The sequence below is a fragment of the Paroedura picta genome, chromosome 3, assembly GCF_049243985.1.
Source record: "Paroedura picta isolate Pp20150507F chromosome 3, Ppicta_v3.0, whole genome shotgun sequence".
NCBI lineage: Eukaryota > Metazoa > Chordata > Lepidosauria > Squamata > Gekkonidae > Paroedura > Paroedura picta.
Window position 1 is genome coordinate 116151099 of NC_135371.1, and position 25270 is coordinate 116176368.

A 25270-nucleotide genomic window follows, 5' to 3' on the forward strand; every position below is an offset into this window, starting at 1 on the left:
TTTTGGCCTCAAGGGCTTTCCTCAGTGGTCAATAATACACAGGAGCTTTTTGCACGCCTTCAAAATCGCACAATGGTTGCCAATTGGAAACGCTATTGATTTGCCATAACGCACGACGTCGTAGACAATCTGCCACACACCTGAAACCAATCTGCAACACTAGCGAAAAAGACCTGTGCGTTAACATTGTTGCGGTTTCTTCAAAGTCCCTCCTCCTGAGCCTGTCCTCGAAACTTCCGGCGAAGCGATCGCCATTTTTTTTTCTCCGAGCGAGCGGGGATAAACGCACCAGCGAGCCTCTTTCTGTTTAGAGGCTTCCCTGGCTTCAGTCCTTCACCTTTAGTCACTAAGCACAAACCACAGAAAAGCCCGTTTGCTGATGTATTTTCCCATTAATTTTTACACATTCATTCAGCCGAAAATCGGGCCCGTGAGAGGGGGGGGGATTTTTTTTTTTCACTCGAGGCAGCGTGGCAACGATCATACGATCAAACGACAGCTCAAACACATTAGGCAGCTGGATGGGTCTCTCCGTTGCAACGAATCTACACAGATTCGTTACAATGGGTCTCTTTTTTTAAAAAAAAAAACCTTTCTTAAAGGGAAAGGGGCTGTTTGGGAGCATGCTAACGGCTGCCCATTGGCTGCTTGACGGCCAGGGGCGGGACGAGCTTGGCAATAGCGCTTCCTTTCTAGCGATTTCTGCCGAGACTGGAAGCTGTGGGAAACGCTACAAAACACAACTGGATTCCACTACAAAGGCAGGTATGCATAACGACGAATTCCACTATTTTAAATGGCGATTTTTCATTCAGTGACCAATTTGCAACAAAGATCCCGGTGCGTAAAGCCCCACATTTTTTCAAAAAGACACACATTCAGAAAATCTTATACATTAATCCTGACCAGGTGTTGCTATCTGATGGGCTGAGAGAGGGGGCCCCCAAAAGAGTCAGCATGGCCAACAAGATGGGTCTTGCATAACATAGAGCCAAACACAAGAATAGAAATTGCTTGTCCCTGCTCTCTTTTATAGCATTTTTGTTGTATTTTCAGGGCTACAGGCAAGACACAGAAGCCCTTAGACAATGCCCTGATGTGATCAGTGAGGTGATGTCAAAAAGATAATTAATGGACAAATCAGACTTTGATAAAGAAACTTCTAATGGGCCATTAGGGGAACTCCAGAGTGAGTGAAAGACTAGTCCTCAGGAGTGGACTACATCTGCATCCTGGCTGGAAGGGGGAGTTCAGGTGTGAAGGATTTTCTATTAATGAAATGTTTATGTGCCAGTAATTAAGTACATGCAAACTTAAATGGACTCTGGGGAATGGTAGAGGACAGGAAGGCCTGGAGGATCATTGTCCATGGGGTCGCAATGGGTCGGACATGACTTCGCACCTAACAACAACAATTAAGTACAGGTGGAAGCTGCTAGAAGTATTACTTCACCAGGAAAAGAAGTTAAAGTGAAACAATACAGAAAAGTTAATCAGGTAAGTCACTGGTCCAGATGTTGTCCAGTTCCTTTGTTCTTGTTATGCTGTTGTCGGAAGGAAACATACTATCCAGCCCTTTGTGCAGATAATTGTTTCACTCTTGTAACAGCCAGGAGATCTCTAACTAGAGACCTAGCCTCATATACAGCCTGCTTTTTTACTTATTTCTAGTATGCAAAGTAGTCTTGGGTTGGCCCAGCCTGACTTGCTTATAGTGAACCAGAAATAAAAATGGAGGATTGCAGAACACAATACTACAGTATTATTGAGGGTACTTCGTGGTACCATGGTATTGTAGTTGAGAAAGACTGGTTTGCTACAATCCTCATGGATAACTGCCCTGAGCTTCCAGGGAGGGCAATAAATAAATGAACAAACAAACAAACAGATAAATAAATAAACAAATAGATAAATAAATAAACAAATAGATAAATAAATAAATAAAATTCAGTGGATAGGCTTGTGGCACCATAAGACTCGTAGGCTTATTGAGTCCAATCCAACATGGTGCCTGCACTCACACAACAATCTTCACTGATGTTATTTTTCTATGAGTGTAGGCACCACGTGAAAATTGTTGTGTGAGTGCAGGCACCATGTGCAGGGATGAATTAGACTCAATAAACCTACGACTCTTAAGGTGCCAGAAGCTTACCCACTGGAATTTAATACATGATAATTGTAGTAAACCATTCACAGGAGTACTGTAATTACCATGCCATCTAGCGACTAAAGATATAATGCTATTTGGTTGCAAAAGTTACTGTCGCATGTATCCTGCTACTCCACTACATAAAATGTGAAGCCTTTCTCCAACCAAAGGGGGACATCCTCCAACAAAAAAGCAATTTAAGAATATATAGCTGTCACTACCTCAGTAAATGGATTTTGCAACAAAATCTCTGGGTTACAAACAAAGTACTTTGAATATGCTAACCAGGAGCATCTGGAAATCATTGCAATGCAGTTATTTAGTAATCTGAGGTTGAATGTGCAGTAAGATGGCCTTTTTTATGACACTGGCAGTCTTCAAGAGCAGCTGGACAAATACTTGTCAGAGATGCTTTAGGCTGATCCTTCCTTGATTAAGATGTTGGACTAGATGGCCGGTATGGACCCTTCCATATCTATGGTTCTATTTTTTAAAGATATATATTTTTATTTAGAAGGATACAAAAGAAGGAAAAAGAAATATTGCATATTATTATACAATTGAAAACTATTCTTACTGTTCTATCATTTACCTGAAGTGTATAGTCGCCACCCCATCTACCATTATCACCATAAAACCATACAATCCTAGATGACTCACATGTAACCACGTACAAAGCAAGTATCATGGGAATCAACTGCAGCATTCGTGATTTCACCTGATCTTTCGAGGTAACAACTAGACTGACTATTATGTCACTTCAAAAAATACTTTATATCTTTTACAGGCAAACTATCAAGACTGTTTCTTGTTCACCTACCAAAGCTGCTAGTTTGAGACTTCAGACACAGAAGTGCCAAAGTGAGGCTTAAATTCCAAAGTAAGATACTCAGTTGGTGTTGTGTGTTTTCAGGGTTGTGTGGCTACGTCCGGCAGTTTTTAGTCCCTGACGTTTTGCCAGAAACTGTGGCTGGCATCTTCAGAGGCAGAACTGGGCAGAATGGAAATCTCTCCATGCCAAAGTGTGGAGAAGCTCAGTGTTGTCGTTCATATTCATCAGCTGTAAATATGCATCTAAGCAAAGGAGAACTGGTGTGGTTCTTAGCTTAACTTTGTCCCTACAGTTTTACAGAGATGTTGGATTTTCTCTGTACTAAGAAACGTAGCCTGGACGATCATAGAATATGTTTACTTGGAGTCTCTGGTGTCTTGACTGCATATCTCTAAGCAATGGTATTCCAAGATTCTAGTGTTTTGACAGTTAGGCAGTTGTCAGGAGTTCTCAGAGACAGGGCTGGAAGGAGTTAGCCCCTTCTACAGATCTCATGTATTTGGTAACTGTTTAAATAATCTTTTTTGTAATACTTAAGGATGTTTTTTTCATAAGACTTTAATCTAAAACCATTAATATCCAGTAGGTTTGCTAAAATAGACCACCTCTGAAACATGGTTGTTTCTAAGCTCTTCACTTTGTGATATAATGGGTCAACTTTGTAAGGGAATAAAAGACGATGTAAAATAGTGGTCAGGGTGTTGGATCGGAACATGGGAGATCCAGGTGTGAATCCCCATTCTGCCGTGGAAGGCCTCCTGGGTGACCTTGGGCTAATCACTCTCACTCAGCCTAACCAACCGTTTCCACATTAGGAGACATAACTTGTTTTAGCCTTGATTTGGATTTCGATTGGATGCTGCAAGTTGACACTTTGCTTTTGCATTTGAGCTTTCCTCCCCTCCTTTTCCAGACTGTAATTCACCTTATGTTTTCCACTTTAGTTTTTGAAGGAAGCAGCCTCTCATGATTCTTTGAATCCTACCCTGTTCCTAAACTAGTAGTTGTTATAAGTTTGCAAAAGTGTGCCTGCCTGCACCTTTTTTTAATTGTGCCCCTTCCTTTCCAGATACTGTGCCATTGATTGCCTCCCCCCACCCCAGGTTTTTAAAAAAAACAAACAAGGTTATCCCATCACAACACTGCTGTGTTGTAATATGCAAGACTTTTTTTTAACTGCTTACAAGGATTGTGGAAGGCAGGTGCAGAGTCCACTGTGCCAGCCTTCCCCATCTGAGTCTGCAGCTGCCTTCTGAAGGACAGGGGGAGGTGAGCATAGAAAAATCTGCACCTCCCCCAATCTGAGCCTGCAGCCGCCTCATGCAGCATCGGGGAAGGCTGGCTGCCAGATCACATGGGGAGGAGAGGCGCAGAGTTCCCCACACTAACCTTCTCTGGCTCCCCTCATCCTTTTTCATCCAGTGGCAGAACATGGTTATAGGATGGGTAGGGTCTAGGATTGCCAGCCTCCAGGTGCTGACTGGAAATCTCCTGGGCAGTGTTCCTTCTAAGCTGTATGCATGAGCAGCCACTCATTAACACAGGAAGCCTAGCTCATCAGCAGTCTGTAGTCAGCAGGGTCTTATATTGCCAATGCCCATTTTAATATTATAATAGTTATATTCTGTTCAGGATGTGAGCTGCTCCATGCAGTGTTGGGACACAGAGGTGACAGGGATCTGTTCACCTGGAGAAATTAGACACCCCCAGGAGCACTCTTGCTTGGGGGCACTGTCTTCTTCTCATGCCTGGCAACACAACAGGGCTCTGCTTGGACCTGTCATGGCTGCAATTTTCTCCCCATGATTCCTGCACCAATTCTACATTGCCCGTAAACAAACAATTATAAGAGGTTGCCCCGGTGCCTTTTACTATCTGAGGCTTGTTCATCACTTGTACACACTGGAGAAAGTAAACTTTACCAGAGTTATACAAGCCTTAATAACCATTAGCAGAGTTTAAATATGCAAAGGATTACAGCATCAGGTTGCTTAAGGCAGTGGTCCCCAACCTTTTTATCACTGGAGACCAGTCAATGCTTGACAATTTTACTGAGGCCCGGGTGGGGTTGTCTTTTGCCAAGGGACGTCGCCACTGTAGCCCCTGCTCTGCTTGTTTTCCTGCCGGTGCCCCTGATTTCCCACCACCAACTGGGGGTGGGGTGCTGCCAGCAGCAGCTGTGCAGTGCCACGCCAAGGGGGCAGCCCCAGCCATGGTAGCTGCCGGAGAGCACCAAAGGTGAGCTGGCAGCAAAGTGGTAGGGCAGCCCTCAAGGCAACAGCCGGGGAGGAGGACGAGGAGGAGCCACGGCCTGGTACCAACTGATCTACAGACTGGTACTGGTCTCCGGACCGGCGGTTGGGGACAGCTGGCTTAAGGAACAAAATAGTAGTATTGTGAAGAAAAACAATATATATATATAAAGAGACCTAACTAACTGTTCTGTCCATTCATTCAGTCTGTTAGTTCTGTTCAGGAGGCAAGGAGGTAGGAAATATTTTCAAAGGAGCAGTAAGGCTCCCATTGAGCCTAACATAACAGAGAAGGAGATAATTTGAAAATTTTGACTACTGTAACATGTTCTGTGTAGGGTTAAAAGATGGCTCAGAAATAACAATAAATACACATTGCAGCAGCTGCAGTCCTTAGTAGGGTGTATCACTCTGATCATATCGATTCAGTCATTTCCAGTGGCATCCAATTTATTTCCTGACACAATAGGTTTTGTTTTGACCTTAAAAGCCCAAAATTGATTAGTTCCTGAATACCTAAAGAATCATTGTTACCTGTACTGTGTGACCCATAAGAACCCAGCCTTAACACGTTTAGTTTGCTGGAACCAAGGAAGGACTTTTCTATGATTGCCCAGGCTACTTTTCTGAGTATAGAATCTCCTCTGACAAAGCTGCAGAATTAGAATTGATCAGTTAGTTTAATTGGGTTAACCAAGATTTAATTAAGTCTGGCACCTTTCTTAGTCACTGCAAGTGTTAATTTGCATAACGGAACTAGATGTTCTCACCAATTACAGCTGGTGTGAATGGTCACTGTCCTTCTCTTCTATACTTATGGGTTTTGCAAAGATACACCACAAACTATGTTTCTCAGAGTTGAGAAGACCCCTGGCCATCATAGTTCAGGAGGTCTGTGTATAAAGGTAGGTGTTATAATGTATACAAGTAGCCTCTAGGCGGGCAAGTTACTGCTTTGCAAGTTTTACGGTTTTGTCTCTGAAAGGTTCCTGTAGGGGAATCTGGAGCTGAGTAAGTTGTTGTGAAAGGCTGATTGCAAGAAGGCCTAGCCAAAGAAAGAATGGGCCAGAGAACTGAATAAAACCTTTTGTAAGACTGCAGCAAAGCTGATGTGTCCTATATTCATGATGCTACAGTAGGTGAGCCCTGTCCAAGCCCATCTTGATAAAATAGTACTGAACCCTTCTTTCTCCCTTATGGAGCATCATTATCCATTCCATCCTCACAACAATCAGAATCACACAGAGCTGGAAGAGACCACAAAGGGCCATCCAGTCCAGCCCCCCACCTTTTCAGGGACTTAAAAACCACACACTCCTGACAGGTGCTCATCCAATCTCCTCCTAAAAGCTTCCAAGGCGACTCCATCACCCTCTGACACAGAACATTCCCCCTATGAACAGCCCTCACCATCAGAAAATGTTTTCTAATATTTAAGTGGAACCTCCTTTGCCGTAATTTGAATCCACTGCTCCTAGTCCTTGTCTCTAAAGCTGCAGTAAACCAGTTGGCCCCTTCTTCAACATGTCTCCCTTTTGCATAGTTGAACACAGCTATCCTATCACCCCTTGCCCTCCTCTTCTCCAAGGCTAACTCTCTCAGCCTTTCCTGGTAAGGCATGGGATCCAACCCCTCCACCATCCTAGTTGCCCTTCTCTGAACATGTTCCAGCTTGTCAATATCCTTCTTGAACTGGACACTGTTCCAAATGAGGTCTAACTAATGCACACTAGAGTGGTACGATGATCAAAATCCTGTAGGTAGCTTAAATTAGTGACTGGCCCAAAGTCACCTGATGAACTTCCATGGCAGTAGCTAGCAATTTCTCACACTTAAAACTGATTTCCAGACAACTGAGATCATTTCCCCTGGACTCTATGGTGGAGAGAAAGAGAAAGGACCCTGCTGAGGTTTGTGGGTGCAATCCAGGGAGTATGGGGTTTGGGGTGGTGAGGGGAAGGACTCAGGCAGGATAAAATGCTATAAAGTCCATTTTATTCAGGAGAACTAATTCCTGTAATCTGTTGTAATTCCATGCAATCTCCAGACCCACCTAAAGGGTAGCAACCCCACCTAATCCTGTCCAACCATCAGGATTACCTCAGGCATAAAACTGAAGTGATTTTCATGCTATTTTCTAAATGCTGAGAATTTAAGCATAAAAACAGAGATATGCTACTCTGTGTCCATAAACAGTAATAACCAATGGCAGTTTTCATCTGAATACCAGAAGATCAGGTTTTGTCTTTTTTTTTCTCAGCAGCTCTGAAAGTTTTCCCAGGTGCCTTCACACTGGTGCTAAAAGTTATTAATCAAATAAGTCAACTTCTTGCTGTTTCCAGAGCAAAGACTCTTCCAATCAAAAAGTGAGAATCATTAGAACTTGGATCTTGGCCTTTTGAGCTGTGTCCCTCAAGAGTTATCTGTTCTCTAACAGTCAACTGTGTAGGCCAGGTACAGACCTGCCACAACTCCTGGGAAAGGGTCATTCGACCCCCAATGACCCTTGAGGGTTGGGATAAAGTTGAGAACCACTGTGTTAAAGCAACAGAGGAGAGGGTGACAGCCCAGCACACATACTTTATGAATAATGTCATTTATTCTGTTGTTGTTGTTATTTACAAAATTTCCACCAACTCAACCAAGTTCACTATCATGGTTGCAGATTCAGGTGAGTTGCCATGTTGGTCTGAAGTAACAGAACAAAGTTTGAGTCCAGGGGCATCTTTAAGACCAACAAAGTTTTATTCAAGGGCTGTCTCAATATATGGGTATGCTGGGCAGTTGCCTGGGGCCCCCACAAGCAGAGGTATCCCCTGCTAATCTATGTACACATTGATAGTTTGCAATATTGATAGTTTGCAGTATGTGAATGGACATGCTGTGTGGATTAACCTTTGCTTTACAACACATTTTTAAATGTTTAGACATTGGTTTTATTGGAGGTACTGATAAATATAGGTTTAATTTTATTGATAATTTATGTTTTTATTCCTTTGAGTGGTTGTGTTGGTGGGGGCCCCGTGCACTGCTTTGTCTGGGGGGCTTATAGTGCCGTTAAGATGGCCCTATTCAGGGTGTAGGCTTTCGTGTGCAAGCACACTTTTTGGCATCTGAAGACCTGTGCAAGCACACGATAGCTTACGCCTTGAATAAAACTTCATTGGTCTTAAAGATGTCCCTGGACTCGATTTTCCTTCTGTCATTGTTGCCGACCGCGCTACAATGGTCCTCTCCACGGCCCCCGAGGGGTGCATAGAGGAGAGACGTTTCTGTGCCTGAGACAGGGCTCCTAAAATGGCATCTCCTGCAGGGAAACGTTCCCTAAGGCTTAAACCATCCATCGATTTGGCAGCACACAGTGCGCGAGCCATCGCCACTCAAGAAGAAATACGGCGCGAGAAGAAAAGACGGGAGGGGGCAAGAACTACAACCCCCAGACGCCTTCTGGGCTGATGCTGTGCGCGTGCGCGTGTGGTGTAAAACTGGCGTATAGCCTCCCTAGCCGCGAATGAGCGCTCCTTCATGTAGCGCAGAGACGGGGAGGGGGCGGGAGGTGGGTCGACCACCTTTTCGCCCTGGGGGCATGCGCCCGGCTCCCGCCCCTCCCTCCCGCCTCTGCGATTAGGGGCTGGGGGGTTGCTTTGAGTTTGTTTCCCGGGCTGGAGTGGGCTGTTTCTCTCCCCCTCCATCCACCCCAAGCAGGAGCGGAAGAATTCCTGAGAAGACAAAGGCGGGAGGTCACAGTTTGGCAGAGGTAACCGTCGCGTGGGTCGTGCTCGTAAAAGTACAAAATATTGTACTTGCCGAGCCTTTAAAAGGGTCGTGCGACTTGCAAGCTCCCGCGGGCCACGGGGGGGGGGGGGGTTTAAGTCTGCGGCGTCCTCGATCACTTGGAGTCGCCCAGGAGGCAGCCCAGTGCCGACCATTCCTTGCCGGCTAAGATCTGTTACCAGAATAGCAATTTTTTTAAGGCTTTCTTCAAAAAAGGTGACGGGAGGGAGTTTGTAGAAATCGGACAGACGCCGGACAGTAATGGTGGCTTGAACGGCGAGCAGGATAATCCTGCAGGTAACACGATCAAGCATTTAATTTGGTAGCAGTTCCCTGTGAGGCTTTTACAGAGTTTGGTAGTGGCGTTGTAGTAACGCTTTCTACTATTGGAAGGACTTTTCAGGTGTTTGGGAGTTCAGTGCCCTGATTTGGGCTCCTCCAAGATGCCTTATGATATTGATACGACATCATGTCTGTTTCCTGCTCGCATCTTGTTTTTGTTTGGGGGGGGGGGGGTATCAAATCTGAAACTTACCTACAGGGGGGGCAAAAATTAGGTTTTATGAAATTGTGAGTCTTTTAAAAACACACACAAACATTCAAACACATTCTCCTTTGTTTTTTGTCCCAGGTGTGCCTCCCCCACCACCTAGAACCATTATTTGGATGGGAGGTATCAAGATGGAGGAGCCATGGTGGAAAGGAGACCTTGCAGCAGAGATACATCAGACTCTGAGGCTGAAGGTTTGATTAAATTTGCTGCCTTTCTTTGCTCACTCCTGCCTGCTTTGCTTTAATCAGCCTTTTTTGTACTGGTGGTGAGCTGCTTACGGACCAAAGGTTTCTTCTCTACAAGAAATCCATAGATAATTTACTCTGGCCATGGTATTAAATACTCTATCATTCAGGTGTTTCTTTCCTCTTAATATATACTGGGTTTAGAGGTAAAAATACCAAAAATAAATAATAGTATGTTAATATAGTGGCCTGTGATGCCCTAAGAAAGTTAGCAGGCACAGAATGAATGCTGCACTCTTTGGAAAGTAAATGCTTGCTCAAGACTGGGATTTAATCTTTTGGCAATATGCCTTGAAAAACAAAGTTATGGTCCAGTGGCACTTCTAAGACCAACCAAGTTTTATTCAAGGTATAAGCTTTCATGTGCAAGCATGCTTCTTCTCATACACACAAAACTTATACTTTGAATAAAACTGTTTTGGTCTTAAAGGTGCCACTGGACTCCAACTTTGCGTTTCTGCTTCAGACCAACAGGGCTACCCCCCTGGAACTATTCCTTTAAAAGACATTGAAGGGGGAAGGGCAGTATGACAGCAGTTATTTATTTTTATTTTATTTATTTTATAATTTGATTTATATACCGCCATTCTCAGAAATTCTGGCTCATGGCGGTGTTCACTGTGACTGAGCTGGGGTATGCATGAAAGATTCTTGATAGACAGTCTGGAGTTGCCTCATACAACAAACTTGCTCAAAATTCAGTAAAACTAGAGTTCTGGCTAGAATTGGGTTCCATAGAAACTAGAACTCATAGATATTTTATTGATTTTTATTTATATCCTGCCTTTCTCCCCAATGGGAGAAAGCAGTTTACATCATTCTCCATTTTATCCTCACAACAGCTCTGTGAGGTAAGTTAGGCACTGGTCCAAGGACACCCAACAAGCTTCCATAGCACAGTGATTATTCAAACGGGGAACTCCCAGATCCTAGCCCAACACTTACTTTGCAGAGTGGGGATTGGATCCATGGAGGATGTCTATCAATGGCCATGGTGACTGAGGGGAATCTCCACATTCAGAGGCACTAATCCTCTGAATGCCAGAGCCAGGAGGCAAAAACAAGGGAAGGCAGCCTTTGTCTATGCCCCTTAGTTGGCCTTCCAGAGGAAGTGGTTGGCCACTGGATGAGACAGGATGTTGGACCAGATGGTCTGATCCAGCTGGTCTCTGCTAAAGATCTTAATGAATTGAGGCAGTGCTGCCATAGTTCTTTGCCTTGGTGATGGCCCTGCCATGAGTTCCTGATGTTTTCAAATAATGTGAATCCGTTATATTTATAGGGAAATTGAAAATCCATCTTGTGTTAAACTCTTTCACCATGCTGCTGTAAGTGGGGTTACACCCTTCTAGGCCCATTAAAGTAAATTGTCTCAGAAGGGTGTAACTCTGCTCAGAATGGCACGATGAATCTTGGTAACACATTCTTGTGTTCAAATTTTATAGCACAATTGCTGTTCTTAAAAAGATTCGTAGATTTCAAAATTAGTTCTGGGAAGGTTCAAGGACTAGATTCTTTGGCTGGGGAGAGTGCAAGCTTTGATGTTGTGCAGATTATAAGGAACAATGAAATCAAACCTTTTGTTTTGCCAGCCTTGCACAGGTAAGCCCCCTGCTGGTCATTCCTTTTGTTTCCATGTCATTTTGGCACTCCTCCCTCATTGAGGCTTTTTCTCAAGCCTCACATGGATATGCTCATCTCATGTTTTCTGCCGTGATGGTGGTGGGAGCAGAAGTGCAGCTACCTCTTGCAGTAACACAAGCCCCTTGGATTGCACTAACCTGGGATACTGACCACTCGGGCTGATTCATGTACAAACAGGTGATCTCACTAGCTGAACTCCTGACAGTAGATAAAATTAGCACCCAAATCCCCCTTGAGCTGATTCACGTGTCAAGAGAAAGATTAGTTTCCCTTGGTGCCTCCATTAACCTCTATAGTATGGAGAAGATGCTCATGAACTTTGTCTGAAAGCACACTGTATGACACTGGTGCTGATTAAGGGCACAGTCAGTGTTTGAATATGCAGAGAGAGCAGAGCACCAGGCTGCTTAAAGAATAATATAGCTTTTATTTAGAAGAGAAACATATAAGAACAGAAAGGAGAGAGAATCATAGAATAATAGAGTTGGAAGGGACCTCATGGGTCATCTAGTCCAACCCCCTGGACTATGCAGGACACTCACATCCCAATCGCTCATCTACTGTAACCTGCCACCACTTTGCCTTCACAGTATCAGCCTCTTCATCAGATGGCTATCTAGCCTCTGTTTAAAAATTTCCAAAGATGGAGAACCCACCACCTCCCAAGGAAGCCTGTTCTACTGAGAAACCACTCTGTCAGGAACTTCTTCCGGATGTTTAGATGGAATTTCTTTTGAATTGATTTAATCCCATTCATTCTGGTCTAGAGAGAACAATTCTGCTCCATCCTCCATATGGCACCCTTTTAAATACTTGAAGATGGTTATCAGATCCCCTCTCAGTCGTCTCCTCTCTAGGCTAAACCGACCAAGCTCCCCCAACCTTTCTTCATATGTCTTGGTCTCCAAACCCCTCACCATCTTTGTTGCCCTCCTCTGGACATGTTCCAGTTTGTAAACATCCCTCTTCAATTGGGGTGCCCAAAACTGAACACAGTACTCCAAGTGAGGCCGATCCAGAGCAGAGTAAAACGGTACTATCACCTCCATGATCTGGACACGATACTCCATTTAATACAGGCCAAAATCCCATTTGCCTTTTTAGCTACTGAGTCACACTGCTGACTCATGTTCATTGTATGGTTTGCTAAGACTCCTAGATCCTTTTTGCACATGCTACTGCCAAGACAAGTCTCCCCCATCTTATATTGGTGTATTTGATTTTTCCTACCTAAATGCAGAACTTTACATTTGTCCCTGTTGAACTTCATTTTATTCAGTTTAGCCCACTTCAGCCCACTGAAATAGTTTAGACCTAACTATTTTTTCTAACGGTTGTGAAGTCATTCTTTATGTTCAACAACTGTTCTGGAGGCAAGCAGTGAGAAAGTGTGCTCAAAAAGCAGGAAGTCTCTGTTGAGCCAATCAGAACACTGGAGGAAATTCGATAATCATCTGGAAGTTCCTATCCTATCTCAATATACATCTTTGATGTCCCCTGCAGGACAAGCTTATATTCTGCTCAATTATGCACACTGCAGATCTTGCATATTCCAGCCGTTTTAGAAGTATATGCATCTCTTTTGTACGTTCCTGCATTCACTGTGGACAGAAAGGAGCTTGCCTTCTGAATAATGTTGTGTGCAAGTGACAAGGGTGGGTTCATAGCTGTCCATCCCTGTAGTGTCTGTTCTCAAGCAGAGTTCTGAGTAAATGGGGCTGCCAGCAGTCCTGTCTCAACCTTGCATTCCAACTGCAGGTGCTTCTGTGTGATCCAGGAATCTGTTTGCTGTGCACATGTGTTGCAGGATGGCAAGTCCTGCTTTCTTAGCTGAGTAGTGAGCTTGTCTGGCTAATGTCCTCTGGCTCCTTCAAAGTCCTAACATGAGGCGGAAGGGGGAATCATATTTTGGCAGCATGTTGTGTTTTCTTTCTCCCTCAAGTTGTTCAGTTATATTTTTGTCATTTTTTTAAAGGTTAGAAAACTACGGTACTTGGATTTAAAATAAAAGTTGGCTTGGCCTTCTCTTTTAAAAAAAAAAATCCTCTATAGATGTGAGAAGGAATGACATGTCCACGAGCCATATATTACCCACCTCTTCTATACCCTTCTTTGACTTGTATTTTTTCCATTGTTCACTGTGTAAATGGGGTCACAGAGAATATGTCTAGCCTCTGCAGAGTGAAATTTGCAAAGGGAGAAATAGCCTGGGGTTGTGTTGTACATAATTTGAGTGCCATAATATTACAGTGCTTCTATCATCATAGAGGTGTGTGAGTGAGTGAAAGCGCCTAATGGAAAAAGTTGATCTGGATTATAGTTCTGACTAGGATCAAGTGTAGGGCTGGAAAACAGTGAATTTATAACAGATGGGATTTCAGCAGTGCTATTTTCCTGAGCACAGCAGCCCTAATTCATCTCTTCCCTCCACTGCCCTAGACTCTTTTTTTAAGGTTGAAATATAAAGTTAAAGGTCAGGAATTCAGTGACAGAGCTGTAATGTTGCATATAGCTAGATCCTGAGTGTTCTCAAGAAGAGCCCACTGTTATGATTATTTTTTTCAGTTATGATGTTTTAAGAAGTAAATCTCACTATGATCTGCAGCCCCTGTTCTCCTGAGCACTGGGTTAGCTTCAGTAACCTTGCAGTGGAGGTGCTGGTGGATGCCGTTTATTCCTCTTGTGTCCTTTCCCCTACCAGTTGCTTCGGAAACATGAGAGTGGGTTCCCAGTGTCAGTATTTTTGTTCTTTTTTTAAAAAATAATTTATTAAAAGTTTTTAAAAGACAAATATAAAATCTAATTAAAATAGCAGTATAAAGAAGCTTCTGATTTTTTTTCCTGTATTGTCACATTAGTTGAGTCTGGGACCTAGATAGAGAAGTTTACCTGAGGAAATGGATCCTCTTGACCATCACATAAATATGTACATTGAAGCCCTTATTTTATGGGTCTTACCTTGGCAGTAGTTTAAAAGGTGCTTGCTTCATTAACTGGTTTTCCTTTTATTCAATAACTCTGCCATAATGAGCCTACAAAGATGCACTCTAAGATTATACTTAGAGTATACAACAATGTCATTTTAAGCACTCTGATTAAATCATATTCAAAATAATTAACTAAGCTCATCAAAATGCATTGTAATTTGGTTTTAAATTGACCTAAATCCTTGATCTTTGTTCTGGAACTTCCTTGTTTCTTCCAGTACAATCTTCTGGATTCTAAATCAGCAGATTGGATTAAAATTTAGGATCTGTTTTAAAATGCCTGTATTAAAAACTGTATTGGAAAACTTAGAACAGACCTTTCACAGAATGATTTGGTTTTTATTCCATAAGCTCAGCTAGATTTACATAACTGAAGTATCGTGCCTGCATGATAACAAAATGAATAAAGACATTTTATTCTAGAGGAAAGGCATTCCAATATGAAAATATTATGCAGTAGCTGTAAAAGTTTGGAGATAGTTATGTTTGTTTGGGAGGAGTTCTCTTAATGGATAGTTGATACATAATCCTCCCAACATCTCTTCTAAAATTATTCCCATAACTGATACTAGCTATTAATCTATGCCATGACAATGTTGTCTTAATGCAGAATGCACTAGCTTTTGGTGAATTGACTCTTCTTAGTATTCATGGCCCCATCACTAAATGGGTGACCTTCTAAAGAGTGTGAATCACCAAAGCAAAGTGAATTGTCTTTCAAAACATGTTATATATTTATTAAGAGAGTGGCTAAGTTTTTATTGCTTTAGTTGCTAAGCATTCCCTGAAACAGGTGGCAGATGCTGAACTCGATGTTCTGCCTACTAAATATTCATTTTTAAACCCCTTCTCCTCCCCCCTCCCAATTTCTTTGTGTTGCCATAGGAGCTGAAACTGCCTGTGTACAAGGCCCATTCTTCACAACTGGGGATGCGGCGCTATTTGGCTGACCTCTTGACTATCCTCAGCAGTCGCTGCCAACTCTGCCCCACAGCCCGGCACCTCGCAGTCTACTTGCTGGACCTCTTTATGGACCGCTATGATGTTGCCGTCAAGCAACTCTGCGTCATCTCAATCGCTTGCCTCCTCCTCGCAAGTACGTGTCTCTTAAAGTATCTGTGTGATTGGTCTTTTCTTAGCAGATAACAATCCATCTCTTGCTCATTGAATGCACTGAGGAAACCGATAGAAGCTTTGCACAAGTTGCTTTTGATCAAAGTGCTGAGAGCCTGTCCACAAGAATTCCTTATAGCGCTCTGTTCAATGGACCTGGAAAGTGTTTTAGGCTTTAAGACGCACCCTTGTGATGTCACACTAACAAGCTCTGTAGAAGGTGTTGTTTCATTAAATCACCTCATGTGCCAATGTCACGGTCAAAGGCATGTCGGTAGGATCAGTTGATGGACACTTTTCTAAAGCCATCTCAGCTGCTGGCTGTCAGCTCATCTTGCTGTAGTGGTTAGGAGCACTGACTTCTGATCTGGCGAGCCAGGTTTGATTCCGTGCTCCCCCACATGCAGTCAGCTGGGTGACCTTTGGCTTGCCACAGCACTGTTAAAGCTGTTCAGACTGGGCAGTAATATCAGGGCTCTCTCAGCCTCACCCACCTCACAGGGCGTCTGTTGTGGGGAGAGGAAAGGGAAGGTGACTGTAAGCCGCTTTGAGAATCCTTCGGGTAGGGAAAAGCGGCATATAAGAACCAACTCTTCTTCTTGTGCACTCTATAAATTATCTAATCTTTGTACTGGTCATCCTGGGCAACTGATATGTTTTCCTGCCCCAAATCTTTAAAGACACAGAAGCAGTCTGGTTGTTAACAGCCAGCATTGTTTCCCGCTGAGAAGCTGTTATGGTAGCAAAGGGATGTTTATCGAGACTTGTTAGGCATGTCCTTGATGAGGGTGGCCATAATGGTTTCAGGTGCAGCTAAATTCTGTGGCATTTAGATCTAGAAAGGGGAGACAGAGCACCCCTCATAAAACAACAAAAGCAAAAGAAGCTGTTCAGTGTGTTGTGTCTCGTAGCTTTCCTTAACCCATTATTGGCCTTTTGTTTTCTGCCCTCACAAAAAAAGGATCTAATACATGTTAATTTAACTCCTGCAATGCTGAAAACGTGTTTTTAGTAAACAGGAAAAAAGTCTTGTTGAGGTGGAGGCAAAAAAAAAAAATTGTGGGGATCTGTTTTAGCTGAATCTGAAAGAATTTTGGATAGGGGGAGGTCTTTCCAAAGCAAATTAAGAAAGCGGGGGGCCATAAAGCTAACCTAACACACTAAATATAATTCAGAGTAACCTAGGAAAAGAGCTGAATTTCAACTACCATTAAATGTATAGGATGGCTTTTTCTTCCATTTTAAAAGCGACAACATGGCTTTCAGATTCCTACTGGATAGAAAAAGCAGAGGGCTAGCTTTACTTTTAATTCCTTTGAGGCTGTAGCATAGCCAGGGCTCCTTTGGCACTGTTTCTTTTCATTGAGGAGTGTACTGGGTTGCTATGTCTTTATGAGAGCAGAAGTGAAGATGGAGAAGAAGAGGAAGAGCTGGCTCTTTACACCCCACTTTTAACTACCTGAAAAGAGTCCCAAAGCAACTTACGAACACCTTTCTCTTCCTCTCCCCTGTGAGGGAGGTGGGGCTGAGAGAGCACTCAGAGAACTGAGACTGGCCCAAGGCCACCCAGATGACTCCATGTGAAGGACTGGGGAATCAAACCCGACTCTCCAGATTAGAGTCCACCTCTCTTTCACCACTATACCACACTGGCTCTCAAAATGGAGTCTATGACAAGGCAAGCTCAGAGTCAGCTAGCCAGAGATGAGGGAAGGCAAGACCAGTTTGGTTTTTAAGACACTCTTGACAAGTGACCCTGTAGGCATGGTGAGTGTAGAGCAGGGGTAATCAACCTGTGGTCCTCCAGATGTCCATGGACTACAATTCCATGAGCCCCTGCCAGCGTTTGCTGGCAGGGGCTCATGGGAATTGTAGTCCATGAACATCTATAGGACCATCGTTGACTACCCCTGGTGTAGAGCATCGGCAGGAAAACAAGCCAGGTCACCATGTTCATCCATAATGCAAGAAGACAGTGAAGGCCGGCTGTGGCTAATAAACCAGCTTCCAGTCCTGGTTTGGGGAACCTGAATGGACCACAATTAGTGGCTCTGGCAACTCTGTTAAGTTAAATGAGAGCATGGGCTTGGATCCACTGGAGCATTTCTGCTGATGGAAGTAATTTGTATAAAATGAGCTCAGGCTATTTTATATGCCCAAAGCATACAGAGGGGAAAAGATGATACTTTTCATTAGAAAAAATGTTTTCCATCTCAACAGGCAAATTTGAAGAGAAAGAGGACCGAGTGCCAAAGCTGGAGCAGCTGAACAGCTTGGCTTACGTGAGCCCCCTCAGCCTGGCACTTACGAAGAAAGACCTGCTGAAGATGGAACTGCTGCTCTTGGAAAGCTTTGAGTGGAACCTCTGCCTGCCCACGCCAGCACACTACATTGACTACTACCTCTTGGCCTCTGTTAGTGAGGCTGACCGACACAACGGCTGGCCCATCACATCCGTCACCAAAGTCAGAGCTTTTGTGGAGAAATACGCACACTATTTTCTGAAAGTCTCCCTGCAAGGTAATTTCTTGGTCCAGTGCTGTGCAGAGGCTGTGTTAGTCTAAGGCCAAACTGGTTTAGAGTAGGCATGGAGCAAATATTGGCTGGTCTCCTTTCTACATGGTTGCAGTGGAGGATAAACAATGGTGTTGCTGCAAAATCCCATGTGGGAACAGTTTTGTCCCCTATTTTATTTAATATCTTTATGTGTCTTCTTTCCCAACTGGTCTGGGGATCTGAGCTTGGGTGTCATCAGTATGCCAAAGGCGCTCTGATGGACAGCCATCTCGATTCACCCTAGAAACATTTGCCAGCTGCCTGGAAGCTGTGATGATCTTGGATCAGCAGAGTCATCTGAAACTCAGCCCCTCGAAGATGGAGGTCTTGTGGTGCTAGGGAGCAAGTGACCAGGAGAGGGTGCACTTGCCCTGCCTAATCTGCTAGGAATTTGGGTGTGGTCTTTGATGACTTCCTATCTGTGGAGGCTCAGGTCACTAGTGTAGCTCAGCTGGCATTCTACCATCTCTGCCAAGCTAAGCTACTAGCAACCGACCTGGAACATCTAGTCACAGTGATCCATGCAACTGTTACCTCCAGGCTAGATTAATGCAACTTGCTGGATGCAGATCTGCCCTTTATCTTATCCAGGAAATTGCAACTGGTCAAGAATACAGTGACACCTTGGAGGGCCCATAACCAGCCTGTTGTCAGGCAACTGTACTGGCTCCCAGTTGAATTCATGGTCCAGACCCAGCATACCTGATGGACCGCCTGACTTGACTATGCTCTCTGAAGAGTGCTCCACTCTGCCAATACAAACAGGCTGATGATCCCCAGCCCTAGAGACACACTCTGTTCCAAATCAGGTGTGAGGCCTTTTCGGTTCTGGTCCCAACCTGGTGGAATGAGCTCCCAGAGAGCTGTGGGTCCTGCAGGAGCTCTCAGAGTTCCAAAAGACCTGCAAAACGAAGCTCTTCTGCCAGGCATTTGGTTGGGACCAATGAGCGATACTAACATCAGGGAATGAGTCATCTGAAAATTTGCCTCCTGAATGTGAGAAATTACAATACGTTCTAGTAACAGTGGCTAGTTGTAATAGCAGATTAGGATCTATGATTAATTAATTTAATATTTTAATTGTGTTTTAGTCTCTTAGCTGTTTTATGGAACTGTTATTAATTATGTTGTGAACTGCCTCCAGCTGGCAGTACCAGGAGGGCAGTTATAGAACTACTAGAGGCAAAGCCCATTGTATGATGAAATACAATGGGCGCTAGCATGCCCCTGGGGTCCTCGCTGCCCTCCTGGATGGGCCCCCACCCCCCGATGGCGGCGGGCCGGCCACCCTCCCCCCGAGTCCCAGGGCCCTTGGAGTGGGTCCCAGGTGGGCCAGACAGCGTCCCCGCAGCGTGGGTTCCCCCCCGCACGGACTTACTGGATCCATTGGGTTGCTTTTCTCTGCGGGGGAGGCTGAGCGGCGTGAAGTTGGCAGCGGCTGGCGTGGCGGCAGCGGCCCTGGCGCCACAGCCGCGGCCGCTGGGTCCTCCTTTCCCCGCAGGGAGCCCCCGGCAGCCGGGCGCAGCGGGGCTGGCGGGGGCTCCCTGGCCGGCAGCCTGATGCGGCAAGAGGCGCTTTGCGCCTCTGCCACGTCAGGCCGCTGGCAAGGGAGCCCCCGCCAGCCCCGCTGCGCCCGGCTGCCGGGGGCTCCCTTGCCAGCGGCCTGACGCTCCCTTGTCAGGAGCTCCCTTGTTGGCAGGGCGGGAATCGGAGAGGCCAATGGTCTGTCCGGAGGAAGGGGCCAATCGGCACCCTTCCTCATCCCGGACAGAGCCTGCCCTAACTCCTCCCCCTAAGCCCTTACGACTTTATTTAGTCCGCGGCGCCTCGGGCGGGGTTAGGATAGAACCTTTGTTCGCTGTTAGAACATTTGTGCTTTTAATGTATTTTTCTGCCCCACTATTCAGCACAAAACATTTGGATCACTTTAGGTGGCTGTCAAGTCTATAGGGGAAAGTTGAATAGTGCGAGTCGTATTAGGTGCTGATCTCTACCTCCCTCTTCCCCCCCCCCCTTCCAGATCACATTTTCCTCTCCTTCCAGCCTTCTCTGGTTGCTGCTGCGTGTGTAGGTGCCTCCCGCCTCTGTCTTGAGATATCTCCATCTTGGACCACACAGCTCAAGCTGCTGACATGTTATTCCTGGGAGAATCTTGCTGCATGCATAGAAATGATGCTCATGTAAGTTTTGAACAAAAACAGGCCACCTGATGTACTCTGGTCTTGCTTTGCATTATAATGAAAACGATACTACCTGCCAATAACTGACTCTTATGCAATTTATACAGCGACTGACCTAATAATCCCCAGCATAGCATTGGTCTTATTTATTGCACTTGCACACTGAGTTGACATCATGACTCCTGGTTGGTTGCCACAAGTTTGGACCCCACCCATGTGTATTTATAGTTGGCATTTTTTGCTCCAGTGTGCCTTTACTTCGCACTTACTCACATTGAGCCTCATTGACACCCACTCTCTGGAGCACCTCACAGTCCTCCCTGGTTTTCACCCCTGCAAACAACTTAGTGCTACTAGTATATTTGAAGAAATGTTTATGATTGGTCTTCCTTCCCATGTTTATGAGGATATAAGATAAGGGAGAGCCATGTAAAACCAGCTTGAGCTCCTTAAATCAGATACTTCTGGTCTCAGGGCTGGGGGGCCCCCAGGGTGCTGCAGAGCAATTAAAAAGGGTCCATGAACCCACATGCACACAGAGCACAGTCATTCTGATCTAGTGATTTTTCTCAATCAGCAGATTCTAGTAGTTCTACTACCAAACAAGAGGATCTGTAGCAAATTTTTTGTTATTAAAAAGGCTTTCCTCTCCTTAAAGAGGTTGGGAACCACTGCCTTAGATGATGGTGAGTTAGTGAGAGAGATCACATTCCTGTTACCAAGCTAGTCTTTATTGGTTCTTGTGGCTATTTGTCTTAACAGAGCTCATGACAAGGGCATCAAAGAAGCCAGCAAGGATCAAATGGCACTCTTGCAGCAGCAGCAGCAGCATGTCCTGGAAAGCCTAGTCCTGCAGACCCCAACACAAGTCCTCTTCCAGCAGTCAAGATACCACCCTATGACACAACACTCAGCCCTCCTCTCGCAGTTCCACTCTCCAATACAGGATCTGTGCTCTGCTTATCGGGACTCTTTGCAGCCTCCACGACTGAGTGATCTTGCTTCGGGGAATGCCGGTGATTCGCTATGTTCGTACTCCACTTTGCCGGCCAGTTTTCAGCCTGTTGTGTCCATTCAAGGGCCTGTTACTATGCAGGTCGCCATTTCCACGGAGCCTAGGCACTGCCTCTCGCTGACATACGGCAGCAGTTATTTTAGCAGGCATCATTCATGTGCTGCAGGTTGTTTCGATGGCTGAAAAGGTAGTAGGAGGAATTTGTCGTATGGACCACTGAGTTTCACTTCCTGCACACACCAGGTGTACCTACCTACCACATTACAAGAATTCTATCCTGAAACTTCTTTGTTGGAACTGACCCAGTCTGTCAACAAAGCTGTGTTTTCCTTTTGAAAGTTCAAAATGTGGGTGCCTTTTCTGCAAGAATTAACTTAGCAGGAGCAGTTGTTATGAAAAGACATGCAACAATATACCTCACTATATTTTCAATGTGGTTTCATTAAAACACATATTGCTGGATGGATAACATAATTTTCCTTTTATGATTCTTCTGTACAAGAGGCTTCTATGAACTTGGAAGAACTTTTCAGTTCTAAAATGGTTCTTTTGGATAAGGAAACGTGGGAAAATTTCTGATCATCATCCAATGTTCTTGTTATAAGATGGTGGCAGTTCTTAACACTGGAACTCATTGTAGATATCTCTTAAATTGTGTTCAGTCTGTGAAATTTTCATGAAGGATGTTCCTTCCTTTTCTCTGACCAGATGTTTCACAGATTGAGATGTTGAATTGTAACATTAATATGGAGAATTGTCAGCCATTTTGGCCTTAACTTTTCTCTTAAGAATGTGGCATTATAGACAAAAACCCAACTGGGTCCCTTAGCTATAGTATTTTTTTCCCCTTTAAAATGCAATCTTAAATTACCTCTGAATATTTAAGATGCTGCTTTCCTTAAGTAACAAAAGTATCATTTGTATGAGGAAATTGGTTTACAATTTATATCAGGGATAATGTTTACTTGAAAATAAGTCTTTGGGGTGGGGGGTGATTTCCAGAAGGCAGAATAGTATGCTTGATCTTTTAATCTGAGTTAGTAAGGGCACAAACGTATGTTGAAAACCTTTTAAGCTTCATAGGCAGAAAAATTGATAAGGTAAGAACTGGTTGGACTAACCCCCATTTGCAGTCCTTGAACCACTAACTCTGGATTAACTCCATAGAAATCTATCAGACCTGGGCTAAGGCTGTAGACCATGGTTTGGTTTAAAGACCATCATTCATAACAGATCTACTGATAAAGCTTGGATTACTTGGTCAACGCAGAGAAAGAGACCGCCTTCTGCTATTGCTGTCCAAAGGTTGATTTATCCTATGCTTCCCATTGGAAGCACACTAGATAGACATGAAGATGGAACTGCCTGTTACAAGTGAAGCAAAGGGCTCCCCCATATTGTTTGTTATGAGCTGGATGATCATCAGTTGAGAAGACAGCCTCTTAACACTTGTTAATCCTGTTTTTCTCAGCAGATGCCTCCCAGGGATGTTCTTAATGTCTCTAAAGCTAGTTGGACTTCAGAAGTGAAATTGAGCCTGGCTTAGGGGAAGAGTAACATTTGCAGAGAAAAATCAAAACACATGAAGGATCAAGTTTCTCTTCAAATGGCCTCTTCCACCTGAACCCATTTGCCTTACATCCACAAATAGAGATATGAGAGAATCCTTGTGCTAAGCTGACGTGTCATTCCGCCTTAATTCCTGTGGGTTCACTGGAGCGTAGTTCCTCATTGGATCATGGTCTTGACAATTTTGGTGTGATTAAGCTTCATCCTGTGTCACAAAACATTTGAACACGTCTGCCAGAGTGTGAAATGCTGACTTTATATGCGGCTATTATTCTGCAGTTTCTGAAAGCCAGTATTGTTTATCAGTGAGAACTGCAGGCAGGCTATGTGCAATATGTGTTTATTCTGTCCAGTGTCCTGTGACTGTAGTGATAGGATATTGGTTGTTTTTGATTTAAGTTATATCTTTTTTAAAGAGAAAATAGTTTTTAAGATGGAGGGATTAGTTGATTTTTCAGAGGGGAAACTAATTCCCTGTGAGAATGAAGCTTGCTGTTCAGGGATTGACAAGGTTCCCTAAAATATGTTCTGGTCCAGGCATGACACACTTTAAAATAACAAAACATGTAATCAGATAGAGTTGGACTTTTTATCTTTTAATCAAATTCTTTTACTAAACAAAAATACAGTAGAATCTGGAGATTTGTCTTTTGGGGGGTTGTGCTTTTTACGTATTTATATATATATATATGTAACTATTTCTGCAAGATCCTGTGTTTTTAAGCAGACTTTTAACCACGTAATTGTGTAAAATCACACCTGGGAAGCTCTGGCTGAGGAGGCCCATATGTCCTTATTAAATCCTACCAAGGAGCCTTTTTGTGTTGCGGTTCTGGTCACCTTTCCATCTTAAGGATGGTGATTCAATAAAAAGCACAAAATGTTAGTAGCTTGTTGGATTTCTTTGTCTGCTTCCAAGAAAGAAGGGATCTGTTCACAGCCACAAAATGTTTCTATCAGGTACTCATAGCTTCCTCAAAAGTCAAGTATTTGCAGGTGCATAAAACCCAAGAGGAGCTTTACAGTTGCTGAGATATATTGTCTGGTCTCAGCCACTCCACACACACCTGGTAGAATGAGCTCCTGGAACACATCTGGGCCCTGCCGGAGCTAGTACAGTTCCACAGGAGCTACAAGATGGAGCACTTCCGCCAGGCTATTGATTGGGACAGTGATATGTATCATCTATAGACCTCACTTATCCATCTAGCCATCTATCCACCACCTATCCCAAGACATCTGAACTGTAGTCTGTCTTGGATGAAACGAGAATATGTCTTAGAAATTAGGCTGTTGATGTAGACACCTTAAACTTCAAGGCCATTGGGCAGGGGCCAGGGACCACCAGTTGGTTGGTGTTAGCAGAGCGTTATGCACTTCAGGGGGTGGGGGGGAGAGAGGCGATATCACATACACAGGACCCAGATTACAAACAGCCAGGCAAGAGGGTGCATGAAGATGTTAAATAGAATTGGAGAGAATTGCAACATTTGGCACCCTACAATGGAAGTGGTGTCTTCCTGACTGCATCTTGCCAACAGCAACTCCCTGTCTGCAACCCCAGAGGAAGGAGATTAGCCATTGAAGGGTTGTCCCCTGTATTCTTGTGTCAGTGAAGTGGCCAGCCAAAAGCGCATCTACTATGTGAAATGCTGCTGTGATGTCCAATAGCAGAAGCAGCACCATCCCTCCTTGATCCAGCTATCTCTGATCATCCATCAGGGCAGCCAGCACTTTCCACCCCATGGCCAGGCAGGAAGCCAGACTGAGATGGGGCCAATAATGAAGCTTCATCTAGGTATGTTCAGTTGGTCTGTATGATTGGGGACTGGTCAATGCTTGACAATTTTACTGAGGCCCGGGAGGGGGGTGGTAATCTTTTGCCGAGGGACATTGCTGCTGCCTGAGCCCCTGCTCCACTTGCTTTCCCGCTGGCACCCTTGACTTCCGGCTGCCCGCTGGGGGGCGCTGCCAGCAGCAGCTGCACAGTGCCATGCTGCAGGGGAGCTCCAGCCATGACGGCCACTGAAGAGCACCAAAGGTGAGCTGGCGGCAGAGTGGCAGGGCAACCCCCAAGGCAGCAGCCAGGGAGGAGGATGAGAAGGAGCTGCGGCCCGGTACCAACTGATCCACGGACCAGTACTGGTCCCCGGACCGGGGGTTGGGGACCACTGATCTATGCCAATCATTGACCGGCTCTTCCAATAAATCGCCAGGGGGCATCATCCTACAGAGTAGCGATCCCCAACCTGTGGGCCTCAGACCACATGTGGTCCTTTGACTAATTGGAGGTGGGCCCCAAAGGACGCCTTCTCCCCCCCCCCGGCCTTTTACTTCATCCCCCCTGGCCCTTTACAACACACTTCGGGTGTCATTGTCTCCCATCACTCCCAGATGG

The 25270-nt window shown here is 44.6% G+C and overlaps 1 protein-coding gene across 2 annotated transcripts; it reads left to right on the top strand.

Moving 5' to 3' along the window:
- Positions 1-3430: 3430 nt before the first annotated feature.
- CCNJL (cyclin J like) lies at positions 3431-23758 on the top strand. 2 transcript variants are annotated; one of them, XM_077327227.1, is made up of 6 exons: positions 3431-3486; positions 9642-9754; positions 15325-15535; positions 17773-18072; positions 20129-20288; positions 21051-23758. In XM_077327227.1, exons 2-6 carry the CDS (start codon positions 9677-9679, stop codon positions 21484-21486), a joined length of 1185 nt encoding a protein of 394 aa, XP_077183342.1. In that variant the 5' UTR covers positions 3431-3486; positions 9642-9676; the 3' UTR covers positions 21487-23758. The 2 variants fall into 2 exon arrangements, with proteins under 2 accessions (XP_077183342.1, XP_077183340.1); XM_077327225.1 differs by lacking the exon at positions 3431-3486 and adding an exon at positions 8715-8993.
- The last annotated feature ends 1512 nt before the right edge of the window (positions 23759-25270 follow it).

Excerpts from the sequence above, each read along its gene's own strand:
- CCNJL (XM_077327227.1), top strand. The coding sequence starts at position 9,677 with ATGGGAGGTATCAAGATGGAGGAGCCATGGTGGAAAGGAGACCTTGCA. Across the intron at positions 15,536-17,772 it reads CGCTTGCCTCCTCCTCGCAA|GCAAATTTGAAGAGAAAGAG; the intron begins GTACGTGTCTCT and ends CCATCTCAACAG. Across the intron at positions 20,289-21,050 it reads TGCATAGAAATGATGCTCAT|AGCTCATGACAAGGGCATCA; the intron begins GTAAGTTTTGAA and ends TTGTCTTAACAG.